Below are 21,013 nucleotides of genomic sequence, written 5' to 3' on the forward strand. Positions count from 1 at the left end.
GATTTCTCAGGGAAGCTGACAACTGTCTTTCAGTATTTGAAGGGGTATTGCCTAGAAAAGGGATTAGATTTTTCTGGTTGGCTTCAGGAAGTAGAACTTGGAGCAATAGTTAGAAGTTACAGAGACACAATTAGGCTGGAAATAAGATTCCTTCCCCCTCCTGCATTTGTATCATGCCGGTCTCTTTGTTCAAATGGGTTGGGGTGGGAGGGAAGGAAGGAAAGAAGCATTTATTAAGCACCTACTACATGCCAGGCACTGTGTTAAGCACTTTACAAATATTATCTCATTTGATAATGGGATGAACACATCTTTATTCATAAATCAACAGCACAACTATTTAGATAGTAATAGTACAAAAGAATTAATCATATAAATTTAGTTGGAGTGTCCCTTCTGATACAGGCTGGAATTATTTCAAAAGGGAACACTGAAGGTAGAAAGGCAAACCTCTGGCCTTTTTGTAGTTTTGATTGACATGTCTTCCAGGTTCTGATTATGTTTGGTTTATTTATAGCCAAAGTGTTGACAGCCTTATTTTCCATACTCTTCTGCGACTTCATTTTGGTGTATACAGTAGCAGAAAATCAGGAGATCAGCATGTGAATCCTGGCTCTGACATTACTTTGGTGTGGTCATGACCTCCCTGAACATTAATCTCCCTATATGGAAAGTTGGAGATGTTAAGAGTTGCCTTCCTAACATCACAGGGTTGTTTGGAGTGTTTATTTAAATGTACTTTGTAATCTACAACGATGATGATGATGATAATGTCTGAACCTGTGATGGTATCTAGGGAGGGAATTCCTTACGTGGAAGCTCTCTCTAGAGATATTCATATGAGCAACTGTCTATAATTTACAGTAGGCCTGCACAACTTGTGGCTGGATTTTGGCTGGCCAAAGGATTTCCTCTACATTTTTCGAGGCCACGGGCAATCCTTTGGTGGGCCTTGTGTTGTACAGTACTGACTTACAACGTTGGAGAATTGTGTATGGTAGTGAGAAGTTAAATGGGGCCATGGTTACATAACCAGTATGTGTCAAAGTTAGGACTTGAACCCACATCATCCTGACTTCAAGGCAGGCTGGCTGGCTGGCTCTCTATCATGCCATACTACCTCTTTACTGTAGTTATTACATCATGCTTATTGATGCATTTTCAGACTTTGATGAGTCCTTAATCTCAGTGGACTTCTCTCTTCTGTTGCTGACTACAACTCATCCATGCCTTTTTATCCTTCGTGATCTTATCCTTTGGCTTTCCATGAATGTCCTGTACAGCTTTAATCTGGCATTTTATACATATTGAGCAGTAAATAGAGCAGTGCTTGGACTATCTGTCATTCTTAGTCTTGTTGTTTGACCATCCCACCCCTTTTTCTTGTCATAAATGTCCTTAATGATGTATTTTTTGCCATTCCTTCTTTGCAAGTTATTATTGCCAATGTGTTACAGACTACTTACACCCTCCTCCCCTTTCAATCAATTGATAAGCATTTAATTAAGCACTTTAATGTACTAGACTCTATGTTAGGCACTGAGAATGCAAAGAAACGAAACAGTCTTCTGCCCTTAAGGAGCTTACTATTATTGTTTAATTTATTTATGTTATTATGTTAATTTATTTGTTTACTTCTTAATAATTTGTATAGCCGTTAACTTTGATATTTATATAAGCCTAGGGGATTAACAGTTTTGAGATATCTGTCTGTATCTAGGGAGGGAGAGAAAGGGGGGGAGAGAAAAAGGAGACAGATAGAGACAGAGAGATGAAGGAGGAGCCACTGCTTATGGGAAAAAAAGGTTTCTCTAGTTCTAATAATGGGAAAAAATATTTAAATAAATAGGTATTTACAAAATAAATGGAAATGTTGTAGCTACTTCAATGGCCTCTTCTCAGAGAAAATAGAAACTATTACACTATTTTAAAGAGCCTTTAGAATCTTGGAAAGTTACAATTTAATTAGTATTTATGACAAGTAGGTGAGAGACTGGCAATTTAAAGTCATTCTAAAGAAGTTATCTGAGGTAATGACTGCAGAGAGACCAAGTGAGGCAATGAAAAAAATAGGATGAAAAGTTCTTTCCTGATAGAACTTTTTAACTTTGTTATAAAGAAACCTAAAAAAGAAAATTCCTTGAGGAGTCAGAAGTGGAGAGAGAGAGAGAGAGAGAGAGAGAGAGAGAGAGAGAGAGAGAGAGAGAGAGACAGAGAGAGAGAGAGAGAGCCTGAGATGTCTGAGAGAGAGTTTGTTCTCTAAGAGAAATTAGCTTAACACATACTGTCAAGAAGAGAATTCTTGAGAGACCTTGGCTGTTAATCTGGAGAAAATGAAAGGTAGGACTGCATTTCAGAAGTGAGAAATTAAGAACAAAAGTGAGGGTTGGGGGTAAGTACGTCTTTGATCCTTCTCATAGCTTAAATATTATAATCATTGATCACTTTGTGTAATTATCTGTTAACTTAATAGTTGTATAGTCATTAACTTTGATGTTTATATAAGTTTAGCTTAGCAGTTTTGAGGTATTTTTTTCTATATTTACAGAAGGAAAGAAGGGGGAGGGAGAGAATAAGAGACAAACAGAGAGAGAGAGAGAAAGAGAGAGAATAATACACATGACCACCTCAAAACCATGCCATGTGAAGTTCTAACCTCTGCCTCACTATGAAACTGAGAGTTCTGTGATCCTGGACTTTGATTAGCATTCATTTTGCCTTATTTGGCTAAGTCTCAGGCCACAACTGCATTTCCCAGCCACCTCCATGACATGCTGCCTCAATTCCTCTCCCTTTAATTCCCATCTAACTATAGCTGTAAGGTTCAAGAATACTTCAGTTTATTGCCCTATTACTCCAAACACTACTCTCTTCCAAAATATTTCTCTCCAGCCACCACATCCCTATGTATTTTCTTCCCGTAATAGAATGTAATCACCCTGAGGAAGGGGACTGCTTTGCTTGCTCTTATTTGGATACCCAGAACTCAGCACAGTGCCTAGCTTATAGTAAGTGCTGATAAATGCTATTGACAAGACTTGCCAACCAATTAGATATGTGAGGTGAGGGAGGCTGCCTTGAGGAGGACTCTGAGGTGAAGAATCTGGAGTGAATGAAAGGATAGGGATACTTTCCCCAGAAATAAAGAAGTTCAGAAGGGAGAGGGTTTTGAGGAAATATTGAGTTCTGGGTTATACATATCGAGTTTGAGATATGTATAGACAATCCAATTCTAAGTGTTCCAAGTTAGTTTGGGAAATTGGGACTGGTTATAAAGATCTGGGAGTCATCTGCATAGAGATGATATTTGAATGCATGGGAGATGATGAGGTTACCAAAAAATAATGTAGAGAGAGAGAAGTGAGCCCGGGACAGAGCCTTCGGGTATAAACAAAGAAGCATGTTACATATTATGGTTACCTTTCAAATCACTTACAACTTCAATCCTTCTAATACTGTAGTATTCCATTATTTGTAGTCATGTAACATCACTGGGAGAATATTAAAAATATGGGCTTTTGTGGTGTTAAACTTAGGATCACTGAAGTCCCTCAACAATTTCCCAAACATATTTTATGTGTAAGTTCTAATAATGATGATAAGAATTTCAGGTCTAAGTTAGGTAGGTAAAAAATGGTTTTGTTGGACAATTTGCTTAAATCTTTCTATCTTTCCACCTTCCCATGCTCTAAGCCATTCAGTTACCCAGTTTATTGTCTATATTCATCTTCTTTAAAATGAAACTATCAGGTACTGATCAATTTTGGGGGTTGTAGCAAGAAATGACTGATCAAAATAATTGGAAAGCACCTAGAAAATAGCGTGTGACAGAAATATGAAGATACGGAGGATGTAGGTAAAATGAACAACAGTCTGGGTGTCAACCTGGAGAATTTTAATTATGTTATTTGCAAAATAAAATATTTTGACAGATGCTTTAAAAATGCATGCAAATCCCCAAGTACCTTTTGTATGCTAAAAAGCAAGCAAATGTGCTTGTAGCATTGCTAGTCAGGGCAGCATATTTTTCCTGGAGTCAATTCTCATGTGTCATTTAGAAAAAAATGCCCATTTTAGTTACTGTGATTGAGGGCAGGAGTTCACTGATAGCATTTTCAGTAGTTGGTGCACAGATCTGTGTCTACTTATCTGAATTTTTATCACAGAGATATAGGCATCTTCTGGCTGCTGTGAAGACCTACATCAGACAAGGTTTGCCTTATGGGCATAGATCTGAGGCCAAAATGCTTATGAAATATTAATTGTATGGTGGGGGATGGGGTGCCACTTCACTACAGCTTGGGTTTTGATATAAACTTTCCTTTTGGGAATTTGGAATCGTTTTGCAGAGATAAAACTTTCATATAGAGTATTATACTTTTTCCCAAGCCGTCTTCCGCAAGATAAAAAAAATGGCACCAGATTGTAATTAATGATCTCTCCTTCCTCATGGTTTATTAAGGACTCTGGGCTCCAGTACTTGCAATGAGTTCCATTTGCTGGAGAGCCCAGAGTGCTATGGCTTTGTTGCTGGCTTGCTTATTTCAAACACATTTACTCCTGGAAATACTTTTCTTCTTTCTCCATTTTATTCTCCTCCTTTTCCCCTTTCCCAATCTTCCCCTTTCTCTTCCTTACCTTTCTCCTTCCTTCCCCCCTCCCTTCTTCCTATATCTTTCCCTTTCTTCCCCTGCTTCAAAGTAGCCCATTTGAATTTGGGGTGGCTTTAATTGTTGAGAAGTTTCCCCTCACATTAAGTTTGTCTGCCAGCTTGTAACTTTCACCCATTATTCCTAGTTTGCTCACTCAGGGACAGAACAAATCCTTTTGACTACTCAAAGGCAACTATCATGTCCTCCCAACTCTTCTATTTTCAAGGCTTAAACAACCTACAATTATCCTTTCCTCACTGTGAGTGTTAGGGGCACAGATCTGGAAAAGCGCCATAAAATCTTTTGGCCCTCCATCATAACAGAGAAGGAGTCTGAATTATTATGGTATTAAAAGATAAAATAGGTTGGTATTATACAACACTATACACATATTTCATGCATTTCTAAACTTTTTTTGTATCGTCTACTGGCCTTTGTGTGTTGTCTGCAGCTTCTGCAAAACTCCCAAACAATTCCCATTTAATCTGTTATGCTGACCCGCGATATATCCAAGCCAAGATGGGGAAAGTCATGATATAGAAGGAACAACTACAGTTCCTTCAGCTAATCATCACATGGCTCCTGACCATCCTTGTCAGTCTTCTCTAGATCTGCTCTAGCTTGTCAATGTCTTTCTAAAATGCAGGTCTGAGAAGTGAATTCAATACTCCATACATGGTCTGACCAGGGAATAATAGTGTGAGAGGAAGGTAAGAGATAGGTGAGTTGGTGAAGGGACTGAGAAAGAAAACTGGGAGGTGGTCAACAAGATGGCAGAGTTGTTATTTTCCAGGTAACTCCCCAAATACAAACCTCTAAAAGAGAAAATACGTCCCAAATTTAAAGTAATTAAAACTGAGTGCACAGGATAAGAAGACAGCAAAACCATTAAAGGTATAAGCCTTTAATCAGAGCTTAGATGTTTAAAGCTTCTAGTCACTCTTCCCACTCCCAGGCCACCCTGGGAGCTATGCACAAGCAATGCAAGTAGAGTCCTAGGTTCCTCTTTCAATATTGACTGTGGAGATCCCTGCTCATTTCTCATATGATTGTGACTCAGTATAATGTTCCCTCTCTCTCTCTCCCCAGGCAGAAAACACTGACTCTGCCTAGCCGTCAGTGAATGAAATAGTATTTTGTTGTTGTTCAGTCGTGTCTGACTCTTCATGACCCGAGTTGGGGTTTTCTTGGCAAAGACACTGGAATGGTTTGCCATTTCCTTCTCCAGCTTATCTTATAGATGAGGAACCTGAGGTAAACAGGATTAAGTGACTTACCGGTGGTCACACAGCTACTAATTTGTCTAAGGCTGAATTTGAACCTATGTCTTCCAGACTCCAGGGCTAGCACTCTATTCTCTGCCCCATCTAGCTACTGAAATAGCGTTTATGTAGCACTTACTATTTGCCAGGCACTGTGCTAAGCTCTGAGTATCCAAATAAGAGCAAGCAAAGCAGTCCCTTCCCTCAAGGTGATTATATTCTATTAGGGGAAGAAAATACATAAGGAGGTGGTGGTTAGGGAGAGAGTAGTGTTTGGAATAATAGGGCAATTAATTGACCTATTCTTGAACTTTATTACTATTCTTACAGCTTTAGTTAGATGGTGGTTAGAGGAAGAGGAAGTTAGGAAGCATGTCATGGAAGTGGCTGGGAAATGTATTTGTAGCCTGAGACTGGGCAAAATAAGGCAAAATGAATGCTAATCAGAGTCCACAATCACAGGACTTTCAGTTTCATACTGAGGTGGAACTTAGAACTTCATATAGCGTGGATTTGAGGTGGTCATGTGTATTATTCAGAGTTCTTAGAAAAAATAGCTAGATATTTCAGAATGGTTCAAAAGAGAAAGAAAACTTTTAAAAGAAGGTATTAGGCTGGAAATTATAACATCATCCGAATATCTCAAAATATAATTAGTGAAGACAAATAACAGAATAGACTAGATAGCTTAGAATACACAGTAGAGAATCTCTCCCACTGAAATACTGATCCAGATGATTGATTGAGGAATGGCTAAAGAAATGGTGGTATATGAATTCGATACAATTATTATTGGGCTCTAAAAAGGGATGAATATGAAGAATTCAGAGGATCATGGACTTATATGAGTTGATGTGGAATGAAATAAGAAGCTCATATATGACAACATATAACAAAATACATAATAAACATATTATATTATGTATAATATATATCATGAAATAGGAAGCATATTTATAATACGATATATAATATTACTACAACAAGGTAAATGAAAAGAACAATATGATGAAATGGAATGCTACCCAATCATAATGTCTAGTTTTGGTCCCAGAGAAGAAATGAGAAAATGTAATAACTTTCTTTAGGCAGAAACTAGACTTTTTGGTTCACTCCATTCCATGTGTACTGCTCTGCCTGGTTTCAGCACCACAGAACAAGATGCCCCTGCAATGGATACCCCATAGTCTTCCCCCACACCCTCATTTCCTGCCTTTTTTTGTGTGTCCCCCTCCCGCGTGCCGCCCCCCCCACTTCCCCCATTAGATTGTAAGCTCCTTGAGGCCGTTGACTTTCTTTTTATTAATTGTATCCTCAGCGTTTAGCACATTTCCTGGCACATAGTAAGCACTTAACAAACATTCATTGGATGGGCCATATAACAATGAAATCAGAGATCTAGTCCTCCCCCAAGTGTGCAAAGCACTAAGCTAGGGCCTGGAGGTAGAAAGATAGAAAGCAAAGCTCCTTCCCTCAAGGAACTTATATTCTACTTGGAAGCTAGGGGAAGACCATCTGTTAAAAAAAAATAAGATAATTGGAAGAGGGAGAAAACCAAGGGCTAGAGGAATCAGGAATGACTTCCTATAGGAGGGAACACCTTAGCTGAGCCTTGAAGGAAGCCAAGGTTTCTAAGAGGCAGAGGAGAGGAGAGCATGTGTTTTTGGCTTGGTGGATGGCACACACCATCATCCACAGAGATGGATGATGGAACACAACACAGAGATGGAAGAGGGAATGTTGAGCCTGGGGAACATCTAGGAAGACAATTGGATAAAGGAAGAGGAACAACGTGAAATAGGACTTCCCGCAAAGCAAGAAACAGTTCTTTCCATTTATAAACAGCCTCCAGTGTTTTCTCTTTCTCTGTAGTGGTGGATGGTTAAGGAAGCTGCTTCTTTATGGCACTGATTTTTGCGAAGTTGAGTTCCAAATGATGCTCCCCATTTTGCCACTGTTATTTGGTGACTGTGGTGCCAGCTTGCTCAGGCTCTCTGCCTAACCTTCCAATGTCACCAACCTTGCTTTCCTTTGCTCTCTCCCTCAATGTGCTGCAGGGAATAGTTTCTCTACAGCCAAGGATCTCACAGAGGAGATTAGGTCGTTAACATCTGAGAGAGAAGGGCTGGAAGGCCTGATCAGCGAGCTGCTGGTGCTGAGCGCCAGGAACATCAGGAAATTGGAGAGCATTAAAGAAGATTACAACAGACTGAGACAAGAAATAGAGCAGGGGAAGACTGCCTATGGTAAGTAGTTCACCCACTGTCGGCTGACAGCGAGCTTGCTATGACTGTGTCAGGGACAGAACAATGCTGCTTCATGTGAATACTGCTGCGAAGGGTGACAGAGGGAACACGTTCCCTGTTGGTGATGGGAGGGTGGGGGGGGGAAGGTTTTTGGCAGGCATTTGACTAACAGGAGGAGGCTGGATCTGTTGTCAGTTTTTGTCTTGTTATATTCATGAATGACATGTCCCCCCCTTCCCCTCTGAGTTTACTAATGACCTTTTGATCATTTAGCACAATCTTTCTTTTGGCACGGATGTTTGAGCTATTTCGTTGGTTGACACTTATTTTGGTATTTTAAAACTTAACAAATTGCGTCTGTGTGTAAAGGTTGGTAAAGCTGTTTGCAGGCTTGAGAATGATGAGATATTGTTGAAGTACAATAGAAAAAAGTTTAGGAAAGATGTGGAATGAAAGAGGCAACACTAGAATAGTATACATACTTATTACAGCAGTGTAAATGAAAAAATCACTCTAAGGAAGCCAAACTCTGAATCACAGAAAATCTAATAATGGTTCCAGAAAACAGATAACAGATAATAAAGCACACCTACCTGCTCTCAACAGAAAGGGTGGAGGGACTATGAGGTAGAAGGTTACATACATTGTCAGATGCATTCAACATTTTGGTTTGCTTACTTGCTTTTTTTTTTATCACAATATTCTATTCTGGGGCTTGGGTGAGGATGGGAGTGGGGCACATTCAGAATAATAGTGATATAATAACAAAAGTCATCCATAAAAATGTATCAAAATAAAATGGAAAAGCTTATAAAAAATAGCATCTGCCATGTTGCATTCAAGCCACAGGTAGTTTCATAGGTGGGTACCTATGTATGTGTGAGTTGGGTGGGGAAAGGTGTCGGTTTGGAAAGAAGAGGAGATTGAGGTCTAAATTCCACAGTGTTTGTGGCTTTGAGAATCATTGAATTTCAGAGTTGGAAGGGACCCCACCATTCATGCTTACTTACCTGTGTTATAGGTAAGTCACCTGACTTCTTTGGGCCTCAGTTTCTACATGTGTAAAATGAGGTAGTTGGGTTAGTGTTCTCTGAGGTTCTTTCCAGCTCTAAGTCTATAATTTGAGGACTCTATGACCTCAAAAACCTTCTGTACCAACCTCAATTTGAACAGAAATCTCCTCTATGATATTTCTGAATTATTTCAGGGTTCAGTAGTATCTGACTTTTTGTGAAACCCATTTGGGGTTTTCTTGGCAATGATACTGGAGTGGTTTGCTACTTCCTTCTCTAGCTCATTTTCGGATGAGGAACTGAGGAAAAAAAAAAGTTAAGTGACTTTCCCAGGGTCACACAGTTAGTAAGTATCTGAGGCCATATTTGAACTCAAGAAGATGAGTCTTCCTGACCTCAGGCTAGCACTCTATCCACTGCACAACCTACCTGCCTCAATAATATGCCCAACCAACCTCTAAAGACCACTAGTTATGGGGAACATATATCCATTTCTCTATAGTTGTATTTGTTGGGAAATTTGTCCTTATATAAGAGTGTGATGTTTAAAAAAGTTCAAGAGAGGTGATTTCTGAGTAATTTAATCATTTTATTAATAGTGCCAGCATGTTCATTGGTAAAAAGATGACCATTTGGCTGTCTCTTTCTTAGACCAAAGACAGTCATGGCAGCAGGTTTGTGGCTTATATGTCCCTTGGAAGAGTAGTGTTCCTGAGGGTGGCAATCAACTCTGATTGGTTAACAATCCATGAGAGAATGAATATTACAATGGAGAGCTGAACCTATGAACTTTGATTATGTCATTTGTTTCTAAGTTACCCCCAGCCTTGGGAAATCTATTCAAAGAATTTATCTGCACCCAAATCTGAATAGAGCGCAATGGCTTCCCCACCTGGGTGGGGTCTTAGTCCAATCTCATTATCAGTAATGTCCTGAGACTGAACTTTTGAGATCATGATAGCCCTTCAAATATTTGGAAACAGCTTTCTTGTTCTCCCCAGGTTTTCTCTTCTCTAGGCCAAGCGTTCTCAGCTCCTTCAGACATTCCTAATATGACATCTCCAGTACCCTTTTTACCCCGGTCCACCCTTTCTGGATATGTTCCTGTTTGTATTATATAAAATTTGGCCCACAGAACTCAATATGTCCTTCCCAGACTGCTCTGGCTGTTTCATCTAGTGGCTCCAGCTATTTTTGTTCTCTTGCATGCTTCTCCTTTGCCTCAGCCTTTCCTAGTCTCCCCTATTGTGTGTCCTGTCAGTGTTCACTGCCTGGTCCCCACATCTGGGAGCTACAACATGAATGACCTTCCCGCCTTTCTCCATAGCAGCTGGTAAAGTCTTCCTTTTGAGACATTTCTTTCCAGTGCCTGCCAGTCCCTCTAACTGAAGAGCCATCCCTCCCTCTGCTTCTCTTTGGAGACCTTCTGGACTGCCTAGAATTGTGATTTCCTACCCTATCTGATATCTTCTGCAAAATAGCCCTCATTGATCCATTTCGTTTTTCCCTGCAACACATTTCTTTCTTATTCTTTTCTTCCTCATTTATTCTTTCTTCTTTCCTTTTCTTACTCAGTGACAACTGTCATACTTTTCAAACTGTTCACTTTATGTTTCCTCTTTCCAAGGGGATCATTTTTTCTTTGATTGCTCATCTCCCTCTTGTCTCTCTTTGGCTATTCTGAACATCCCTCCCTCTGGTGCTAATGCTCCTCACCCCAGCATTAATTATTCCAAAGGATCATAGCCACACAATGCAAGTCTAAGATCCCCAAGGTTCTCTCTGTATCCTCAGTTGGCATTTATATAGTCTATCTTCAGCTAAATATGAATTTCCTCTTTTAGAGAGGATCATCTTATCTATATGTTTTTTTCCCCCATTTATTTGTGAACCTAGGACCTTCATGTAGGTTTAAGCTTGAGGTATATTTAAACGTTTAGATACCATTTCTTGAGTTTGGGAAGTGAATAAATATGATCTTTGGCAAAATAAATTTGCATCCATTTCTCCTGTATCTAGTCTGGTCAGTTACAAGCTAAAGCAATCTGCTAAAATTGTAAAATATTCGTGAAGTATCCCTTTTAAAAGACTAGTTTCATAAGCTATTATAGCTATTGAGGGCAAGGCTTACCTAGCATAATAAATTGCTTATTCATTCATTCATTCATTCATTCATTCATCCAGTAAGTATTTATTAAGTGTCTACTATATGCCAAACATTATGCTAGAAGCTAGGGATATGAAGATTAAAAAAATTAAATACTTGAGAGAATGAATTAATATCTGATAGATAGATATGGCCTTATTGTTAGAGCAAGGGTCAAGGCCTTGTAATTTGGAGGGAGTCAATCAATACATACCAAATTAATAAAAACAATATTTTTTTTGGATTAGGAAGACTCACTTGAAAGACAGATTTTAACTCTAAAGCTATGATTATATGTTGCTAGTATCCTATTAATCTATGTTAAGGTTTGGTGTCAGTTGAGTTAATCAGTCACCACTTTTCCCCACTTAGAGTAAGTAATTAGATGACATACCCTGAGGTGTGAGCTAGGTCCAGATACTTCTACTGAATCAATCAATCACTTTAGACTAAGTGTGAAAAGACCTTGATATTTAGAAGTCCTTGAAATCCCATTGGATGAAGTGAAATGATACTTCACAGGAAGTACTTTTGAATTGGTTGAAGACTGGTCATGCTCTGTGAGTTTTAGATAAAATAGCTGGCCAAGTTGGGAACCCATGGATTTAAGCATCCAGCAGTTTACCTGTGGAAGCCTTCCAGTCAAATATCTGGGGAAGAAAGTGTCTCCCTCCTCTTCTTCCACTACTTCATTAGAGGAAGACCCTGAAGGTCTTCCCCTCCCAGATTGTTTTTTTTTTTTTGACTAGGTGATAAAGGCCATTCTCTGCCTCATTTCTTACCTAGCCTTAATCACTGAATGAATGTTGCCTCAATCAAACTGAGATGTCTTAAAGACCTTAGTTTAAAAAGGCCAAGGTCTCCCACTGCATCCAGGGCCCTCTCCAATAGCCCTGATCTGTATCTTGCCACTTGGCCCAATGGCTCCAGAGGAGAAAATGAAGCTGGTGACTTTGAACAGCCTTCCCTCACTTCAATCCGATTCACTTGCATGTCATGGCCTTGATGTGATGGTCCTTTCTGAGAACTTGGAACAAAGGACAAAGAACAAGAGAAGGACCTTATGAACTTCAGAGGATGAAAGGATTTTGGACTTCCCATTAGTGTCCTCATCTTAGCAGCATCTCCATAACAGAAAACATAACACAACACAACACAACACAACAGAACATAATGGAAAAGAAGTATTTACATTGGAAGACAAGGACAAGCTGATCACACTGAAGAAAGGCAGTTTTAAGACTCTACAAGAAGCTGAGCAGAGAACTTGTCCCATTCCTAAGAGGAGCTCTAGAAGTACATCAATAAAGGCAGAAAAGGACTGTTAGCAACCAGAAGCTGTGACCCTTTGTTATATCTGCACTCCAAGTTTGAGCCCAATTTCCCCTAGACCTTGTATGTACTGGTTGGAGACTATGTCATGGACTTTTGGGATATGTTTTTATACCAACTATTCCTACTCTGCTATTCCTAACTAAAAGCAAATTGTCTAATTGATATCAACTGATAATGGAAGGAAGCTAACCAATGAGAGCCAGTGAGCTATAGAATTAGAAAGTCATTTACTCTCACTCACTCTCAGAGTTACTCCTAGAACACGGAAGGGAGACATGTCAGCTGAGCTCTGGGGATGGAACCTACTGGGTTAAGTGGGAACTGGAATACTAGCTGCAGAGCATATGCTACAACATGAAAACTTTTGGAGGGGTTTGAGTTATTCTTTCCTCTTCATGGGGTCCTATGAGTCAATAAGAGTATATTTATTGTCAATATGCCCTCCCATTAATCTCTATTTTCCAGTTGGTTCAGCAATTCAGTACCTGTTTCTGCTATATATATATTTTTCACTTTGCTGATAAAATACTTTTGCGGGGGTAGAGGGGAGGGTTCATATCCTTGAATAATAATAATAGCTACCATTTGTATAGCATTGTATAGTTTGCGGAGCACTTTTCCTTTCACCGATTATATATTAAGTACAAATATTATTCACATTTTACAGATGCAGAAAGCTAAGTCTATGCAAGATTGAGGAACTTGTTGGGGTCATGTGGCCAGTATAAGTGGAAGAGCCAAAACTCAATCCAGCGTTTTTTTTTTCCCACCACAATCCACTGCACACCATAACATCAGTCTATAATTAATAATTAGGTTGCAGAGAATTCTTGTCCTTCCCTCTGTCCTTCCCACACACTACAAAATGGAGTGTGATTTCTTTTGACTTGATTTGTATAAGCAGTATAAATTATCACCATGAATACTTTTTCATTTACTTTGGCTTACAAATTGTTTTAAGCTGAATAAAGAATAAGAATCTATGATCTTCAAGCACCTTATTTTTGGCACAAAATGGGAATCCTGTTGCATCTAAGATTGTGGGAGTTGTGATAGAGATGGACAAATTTAGTCTAGAGATATTTCCGGTGAAACTGTTGTGGTATTGAAATCCATTAATAGCCCCCATTTTTTTTTTCAAAGAAAAAAGCATACAATATTTTGAGGAGCTCATCATTGTCATTTCACAAAGTACTTTGTATGTGATGAATAAAACATAAAAAATGGAATGAGAATTTGTTACCATGGAGGATTCTAAATTGCAGATGGCTCATTATCATCATGAAGGCCTTCTTTGTGACTTGCACTGGCTTTTCACTCTATCTCCTGTTCATTCTCCTAGATTCACTTCCAGAACCTGTTGAGGGATAAATGCATTGGCTTGGAAGTGCTTTGGGCTGAATGGAACTTCAAGCAACCAATAGGTGACCTCCTAGCCTTGCAAGGCAGACTTTCTAAATGAGGGAGCTAATTCTGCCCTGCCCTGCTCTGGTCAGGCTACATCTGGAATAATGTATTCACATGCAGACATCACATTTTGGAAAGACAAACTGGAATTTTTCCAGAAGAAGGTGACCAGGAAAGCAAAAGTATTAGGGATTGTGCCATATAAGGATCAGTTGAAGGAGTTAGGGTTTCTTAGCCTGGAGAAGAAATTTAGAGAGAAATGATGGTGGCCTTTAAGAATTTGAAGGGTTGATACTTGGAAGAAGAATTAGTTTTTCTGCCTGGACCTAGATGGAAAAAAATAGTGATGGATAAGAGTTGGAGAGAGTCAGATTCAGGCTCAATATAAAGAAAAACTTCCTAACAATGAAAGATGACCAAAAAAAGAAAGGACTTCAGAAGCAGTGAGTTAACTCTCATTGGAGGTCCTTCAGTTAGTAGCAGGATAACAGTTTGTTAGAAACATTGTAAAAAGGTTTCTTCCTCAGGTCTGAGGTGGGCTATATAGTCTTTGGTGCTTTTTTTTCCTTTATTTTTTCTGGATTTGTTTGATACTGGTGAACAAAATGAATAATTTTGGAGAGAAAAAAAGAGGAACTCCCAATTGAAACAGAGTAATTTGGGTTCTTAGTAAATTCAACTTTAATAAAGGTAAACCACATTCCACATTCTACCAGTTGTTGGATTTGTGGGTCAAGAAAACACATTTCGCAAAGGCTGTCTTATGTACATTTATAAATCTGGAGTAGGTGGAAGGGAAATGCTGTGTGCAGATGTGTAATGTTCTGATATCTGCATCTGGGCACCCCTTCTCTAAGGATTGGGGGTGATGATTAAGCTCAGCTGACAAGCAGCTCTTCAAGGTCAGAACAGAAATGGACAGATCATTTATTCTTTCCTTTCCAGAGGATTCAAAGTGTGACTTCTGGAACAGGATAAGTTTCCATCCTGGATCCACACAAGGATAGGGATAGAGAGTGTGATTTCACTGGTGTAGGGAACTCCATGAAGAGAAAAATCTCTTCTTTCTACCAGTGCAGGTCAGGACCTTCTCTGAAATTTATAGTGTTAGAGAGTGGCTTGGAGAAATGAGAGCTTAAGTCACTTGTCTAAGATCATACAATCGGTATATATTAGAGGAAGGATTTGAATTCACTTTGTTCTGGCTCCAATGCCAGCACTCCATTTATTATATCCCATGTTGCCAACACAGATAATTGTTAATACTCTCATGTACCCCAACAAAAATGCAAGGGGAATATGACCTAGGCATCAAGACTCGAGGAATATCCAACCTTTCTGCTCCTCCCAGATTCCACCCATCTCTTCATCTATACTCACATTACTCATTCTCACCACATTTTCTGCTCATTACTATGTATTAAGCATTCATTCCCACTGCCTGACATGGCTAACTACCCTACCAGAAGTACTGATGTGATAGACATCTTTGTCTTCCAGTCAATAAGCATTTATTAAGTGCCTGCTATATATGTGCCAGGCACTGTGTAAAGTCTTAGGGAGTCAAAGAAAGGCAAAAGGCTATGATGAGCCCATAGTCTAATGGGAGGAGATAACAATTATGTAAAACAAGATACATACAGGATTAATTGAAGATAATCAACAGAAGGAAGGCATTAGCATCAAGGGGATTCAAGAAAGGTTTTTTTGAAGAAGATAGTTAGGATTTGAAGGAAGACAATCTCCCCATTTGTCTGTTGCCCAAAGTCCTAGCACTGGAGACACATTTCAGGGGAATTGCCTACATCATTTGCAAAGCTCTTCTTCTTCAGCCTCCATGGCCCATAGTGCCTCATTCTTCTAAAAACACTAACAATAATCAATCAATCATCATCATCATCATTATTATCAATAATCAATCAATAGATCACCAAAGATTTACTAAGTGCCTACTATGTGCCAGGCACTGTGCTAGGCATTGAGAATATAGAAAAATATGAAACAGTTCCTTCCTTAAAAAAATTTAAAAATTTATTTTATTTTTAATTTATGGAATAAAACAAGCATTTCCATAACACAGTATAATAAAAAAGATGATTGCACATGAAACTGTAAATCTATTATGTACAACTTGCTATTCCTTTTAAATATGTAATGAAGTTATCATGTAAATTTCTTATTTTTCTCCTCCCCTCCCTACCCCGGTGTTTACCAGTTCCTTTTCATAAGAAGCTTATGGTCTAAATTACTTTCAGAAGTTTATATTATGAGTCACTTAGCTGAGGGCTATATTACAATATTAATTTAATCTTGGGTAAAATCTGTATATGTTTAGGACATAGGGAATCACCAGCTTTTAGTATGTCTTTTTTTGTTGTTGTTCCATTGGGTGCATATGTGATGAACTTCAAACATTCAAAGTTGATTATAATTGATACTTTAGTATTTATACCCTCAATTTTGCCTTGATTCAATTCCAGAAACATTTATTAAGCCCCTACTGTGTACAATGCAATGTGCTAAATGTTGAGCATACAAGGATAAAAGCAAAGCAGGTCTTACACATAATAAGCCTCACAGGACTTATCTTTTTCTACTGAATCAGAAACAACATGTATATAGAAAAATATGAAATATACATAGAATAAATGTGAAGTCATTTGGGGGATGTAGGGACTAATAATGTGGGGAGCTGAAAAGACCTCTTTTGGAAGTCAAACCACTCTTGTGCTTAGAAGAGAGACAGAGATTTAATGAGGTGGAGGTCATCTTCTTTCTTCTGACACTGCCACCATATTGATCCAAGCCCTCATCATATCGAACTTGGACATTATAATAGCCTGATGGATGATCAGCCTACCATAAATCTTTCCCCTCTCCAATCTATCCTCCACTCAGCTATCAAAGTGATCTTCCTTAAGTGTAGGTCTGACCATGTCACCCTGTCTTTGACCCCCCCAATAAACTCCAATAGCTTCCTATCACTTCCAGGATTAAATATAAAATCTTCTGTTTAGCATTCAAAGTCCTTCATAATCTGCCAAGCCCCTACCACCTTTCCATTCTTAAATGCTCCCTTTCCCTCTCACATACTCTGGGACCCAATGATTCTGACCTTCTTACTATTCCTTCAATAAGACGCCCCATTTTTAGACTCCAGCAATTTTTGCTGATTGTCTCACATGCCTGGAATTCTCTCCTTCTTTACTTTTGTCAACTGGCTTCCATCAAGTTCCAACTAAAATCCCACCTTCTACAGGAAGTCCTTCCCAGTCTGCTTTAATTTTAGTGTCTTCCTCCTGTGTGTTATTTCCTATTTATCTTGTCTAGAGCTTGTTTTTACATAGTTGTTTGCATTTTGTCTCCCTTGTTAGACTGTGAGCCACACCTTGAGGGCAGAAACTGTCTTTTGCCTTTCTTTCTATCTTCAGTGCTTAGCACAGCACAGTACATAGTAGGTACTTAATAAATGCTTGTTGACTACCCTACTTACATTCCAGACATAGGGGACTACCATTACAAAGACATAGACATGGGAAATGGAATATTATATACACATGACAGTTGGCAGGGCAATTTGACTGAAACGGAAATTGTGTAGAGAGGTGTAATATGCAACAGGATTAGAAAGGTAAGTCAAAGACATACAATTTATGACCTTGTGTTGTTAGTCATTTTTATGTGTCTGTATTTCATATCCACTTCAGTACTTGGCATTCCCTGTTGAGACTCCAACACTGAGTGGCATAAGACAAGAGGTTAGTGACTTGTGACAACATCCTGGGGGCCAGACTGAGATAAGAATACTCAGCAATTATTTCCTATTGATCCACAGAAGGGAAAGGAATTCAAAAATTGAGGACAGGGTTGGGGAACCTATGGCCTTGAGGCCACATGTGGCCTGCTAGGTCCTTAAGTACAGTCCTTTGGCTGAATCCAAATTGCTGCACTTGAGGACCTAGAAGGCCACATGTGGTCTTAAGGTCACAGATTCCCCATGCCTGATCTAGGAGAACAGGCTGAAGCAGAAACCAAACACTTGCTGGATCAGACCAGATGTTGAGAGAAGCAATCCAAAATGAACAGAACAGGGAATGTGAGAATAGAAAGCATATTAGAAAATGTGTTGGATTTGGAATCAAGAGACCTGGGTCTGAACCTTGACTCTAACACTAGGTGTATGATCATGGGTACATTACATTATTTTCTCTGAACTTCAGTTTCTTCATCTGACAGTGGGAATTATAAATAATACATGTACCACCTCTCTTACAGGATTGTTCTGATGAAAGTGCGTTGTGAATTTTAAGGTGTGACATAAATGTTTTATTATCTATATTTTATTAACCTCTATTATTAATGGGAAGAATCACAGTGGAATGGATAGAGTGGGATGGACTTTGAGCCAGAAGGACCTGGACTCTGCCTCTCACACAGAATAGTTAGTTGTGGGCAAGTGACAAGTGGTGAACTTTTCATTATCCCAGACAACACAATAAGACTCTAAGTTAGAGAGGAGTTGCTGGTCTCCAATAATGGAAGGATAAAATCCCTATGATTAGTTCCCCCATCACTGAAATCACAGATATAAACCAAAAAAGGCCAACAAATTATTGTTAGTAATAATAATCAGGCAGAAAATAATCAGGAAGCCAGCAGAATATGAAGTATAATATTCACAATGGAGAAAAGAGGGAATATACTAGGCTGGGGGTCTAATCTGGCTTCAAACACTTATTAGTGTCTGTGTGACCTTGGGTAAGTCACTCAATCTCTTTTTGCCTCAGTTTCCTCATCTGTAAAAATGGGGATAATAATAGCACCTACCTTGAAGGATTGTTACAAGGATCAAATGAGATAATAATTGCAAATTACTTAGCACAGTACCTCTACACAGTAAGTGCTATATAAATGCTAACAATTATTATTATTAGTCTGACATTTTATAAGAGTGTGGATTCAAACTCTGGAAGGCCTGTGTTCAAAAAATTCCTCCAAGGGGTAGCTAGGTGGTGCAGTGGATAGAATACTTGCCCTGAAGTCAGAAGGACCTGAGTTCAAACTTGGCCCAAGTCTTGATACTTACAAGCTGTGTGGCCCTGGGAAAGTCACTTAACTCTGCCTCTGAATAAAAAAATAAATTCCTATGATGCTTAATAGCTATGTGACCATAGGCAAATTCTGAGTCTTATCCTTAAAGCAGAGATAATGACACCTACTGTACCTCTCTCCCATTCTGGTTTGATAGTCAAATGAATAACAAATGCAAAGTGCTTGGCAACCCTTAAAGTACTATATAATGACATTTACTACCATTATTGTTATTGTCACATGATGAGGACAGTTAGCCTCCTTTTGAAGGAGAGCTAGTGTGCTGACCTTGCCCATCCTTATAACTGGGCAAATGGGATGGCCCCAACCAGATTCTAAGTGTTTTGAGGGGAAAGATTGAATTATCCTTCTTTATATCACCCATAGTAACTAGCATCGTGCTCTGTGCCTAGTAGAAGTTTGGTATATAGTTGTGAAACATTTATAATTTTTTCATTTACATTTTCAAATTAAAATCACAGGTTGGAACTCTTACTCCAAGTGATGTTGTTCAGTTGTTTAATTGTGTCTGACTCTTTGTGACCCCATAGACCACAGCATGCCAGGCCCTTCTGTCTTCCACTCTTTCTAAGTCTCTCCATGCTCATGTTCATTGCTTCCATGGCACTATCGATCCATCTCATTTTCTGCCATCCCCTTTTCCTTTTGCCTTCAATCTTTCCCAACAATAGGGTTTTCCCCCCAATGAGTCCCACCTTCTCATTCTGTGGCCAGAGTATTTAAGCTTCACTTTCAGTGTTTGACCTTCCAGTGAATAGCCTGAATTACCTTTCAGTGAATTTGATCTCCTTGCTATCCAAGGGACTTTAAAAAGTTTTCTCCAGCACCACAATTCAAAAGCATTGATTCTGTGGTGCTCAGCTTTCCTCATAGTCCAGCTTTCACAGCCACACATTGCTGCTGGAAAACCATAGCTTTGACTTCATGGACCTTTGTCAGCAAGGTGATATCTCTGCTTTTTAGTTTACTGTCCAGATTTGCCACAGCTTTCCTTCCAAGGAATAAGTTATCTTTTAATATTGTAGTTGCCGTCTACAGTGATGTTTGAGCCCAAGAATATAAAATCTGACAGCTTCCATTTCTTTTCCCTCTTTTTGTCAGGAAATGATGTGACCAGTTGCCAACATCTTAGTTTTTTTGATGTTAATCTACTTGCTCCAAGTAGATTTCCCATTTTGATGAAGTTATGGGTACTTGAAGCCTTTAACTTGAGAGATAAGATGCTTGCTAGTGTTGTCTGAATAAAGTATGCAAACCTGGGCAGCCCAGAGGAATGAAACAGTGGAATAGAGCTTTGGTAAAATAAGAGATTGAAATGCACCAAAGTATCTTAACACTTCAAGAGCAAGGATGTGATGAGCCAATGTAATTGTTTCACTGATTTAAGTGTATCTATCACAAAGGGGAATTCTTGGGAGAGAAAAGGGCGGTGCTGCATAACTCTCAGCTGTTCCCTAGACTTCAGGGTAGAATATTTGAATTTCATGCACATTTTAAGTGCAGGGAAATTGAATGAAAAGATAAATGTATCTTTCAACCCCTAAATACTTACAGAAATAAACTGTATGCAGTTAATTATTGTATTGGGGGGGTCAAACAAAATTATTATACTTTTTGCTGTCTGGTGCATATGCTTTTCAGGAAAAAAATTAAACATTAAGATTTACATAAGTGTTTTTCCATCCCTTGTGTATAAATTGGTAATATGTATTGTACTTTATTAATATTGTTGATTTCGCACTGTAAGGCAGATATAAGGAAGCAGACGTTAAGGGGAGAGATTTAATCACAGAATAATCAGGGCTGGAATTTTAAATAGGACATCATTAGCATGTTAATG

At 38.9% G+C, this 21,013-nt stretch overlaps 1 protein-coding gene across 2 annotated transcripts in view; it reads left to right on the plus strand.

Moving 5' to 3' along the window:
• The window catches only part of DISC1 (DISC1 scaffold protein), a 527,908-nt gene that overhangs the window by 211,776 nt on the left and 295,119 nt on the right, over positions 1–21,013 (plus strand). For both annotated transcript variants that reach the window (XM_078156229.1, XM_078156230.1), the window contains exon 9: positions 7,972–8,160. In XM_078156229.1, coding sequence (XP_078012355.1) covers positions 7,972–8,160 — 189 coding nt within the window. The remainder of the gene's footprint in view (positions 1–7,971; positions 8,161–21,013) is intronic.

Source organism: Phascolarctos cinereus, unplaced genomic scaffold, assembly GCF_003287225.1.
Source record: "Phascolarctos cinereus isolate Bilbo 61053 unplaced genomic scaffold, phaCin_HiC Scaffold_5;HRSCAF=322, whole genome shotgun sequence".
NCBI classification, from domain to species: Eukaryota; Metazoa; Chordata; class Mammalia; order Diprotodontia; family Phascolarctidae; genus Phascolarctos; species Phascolarctos cinereus.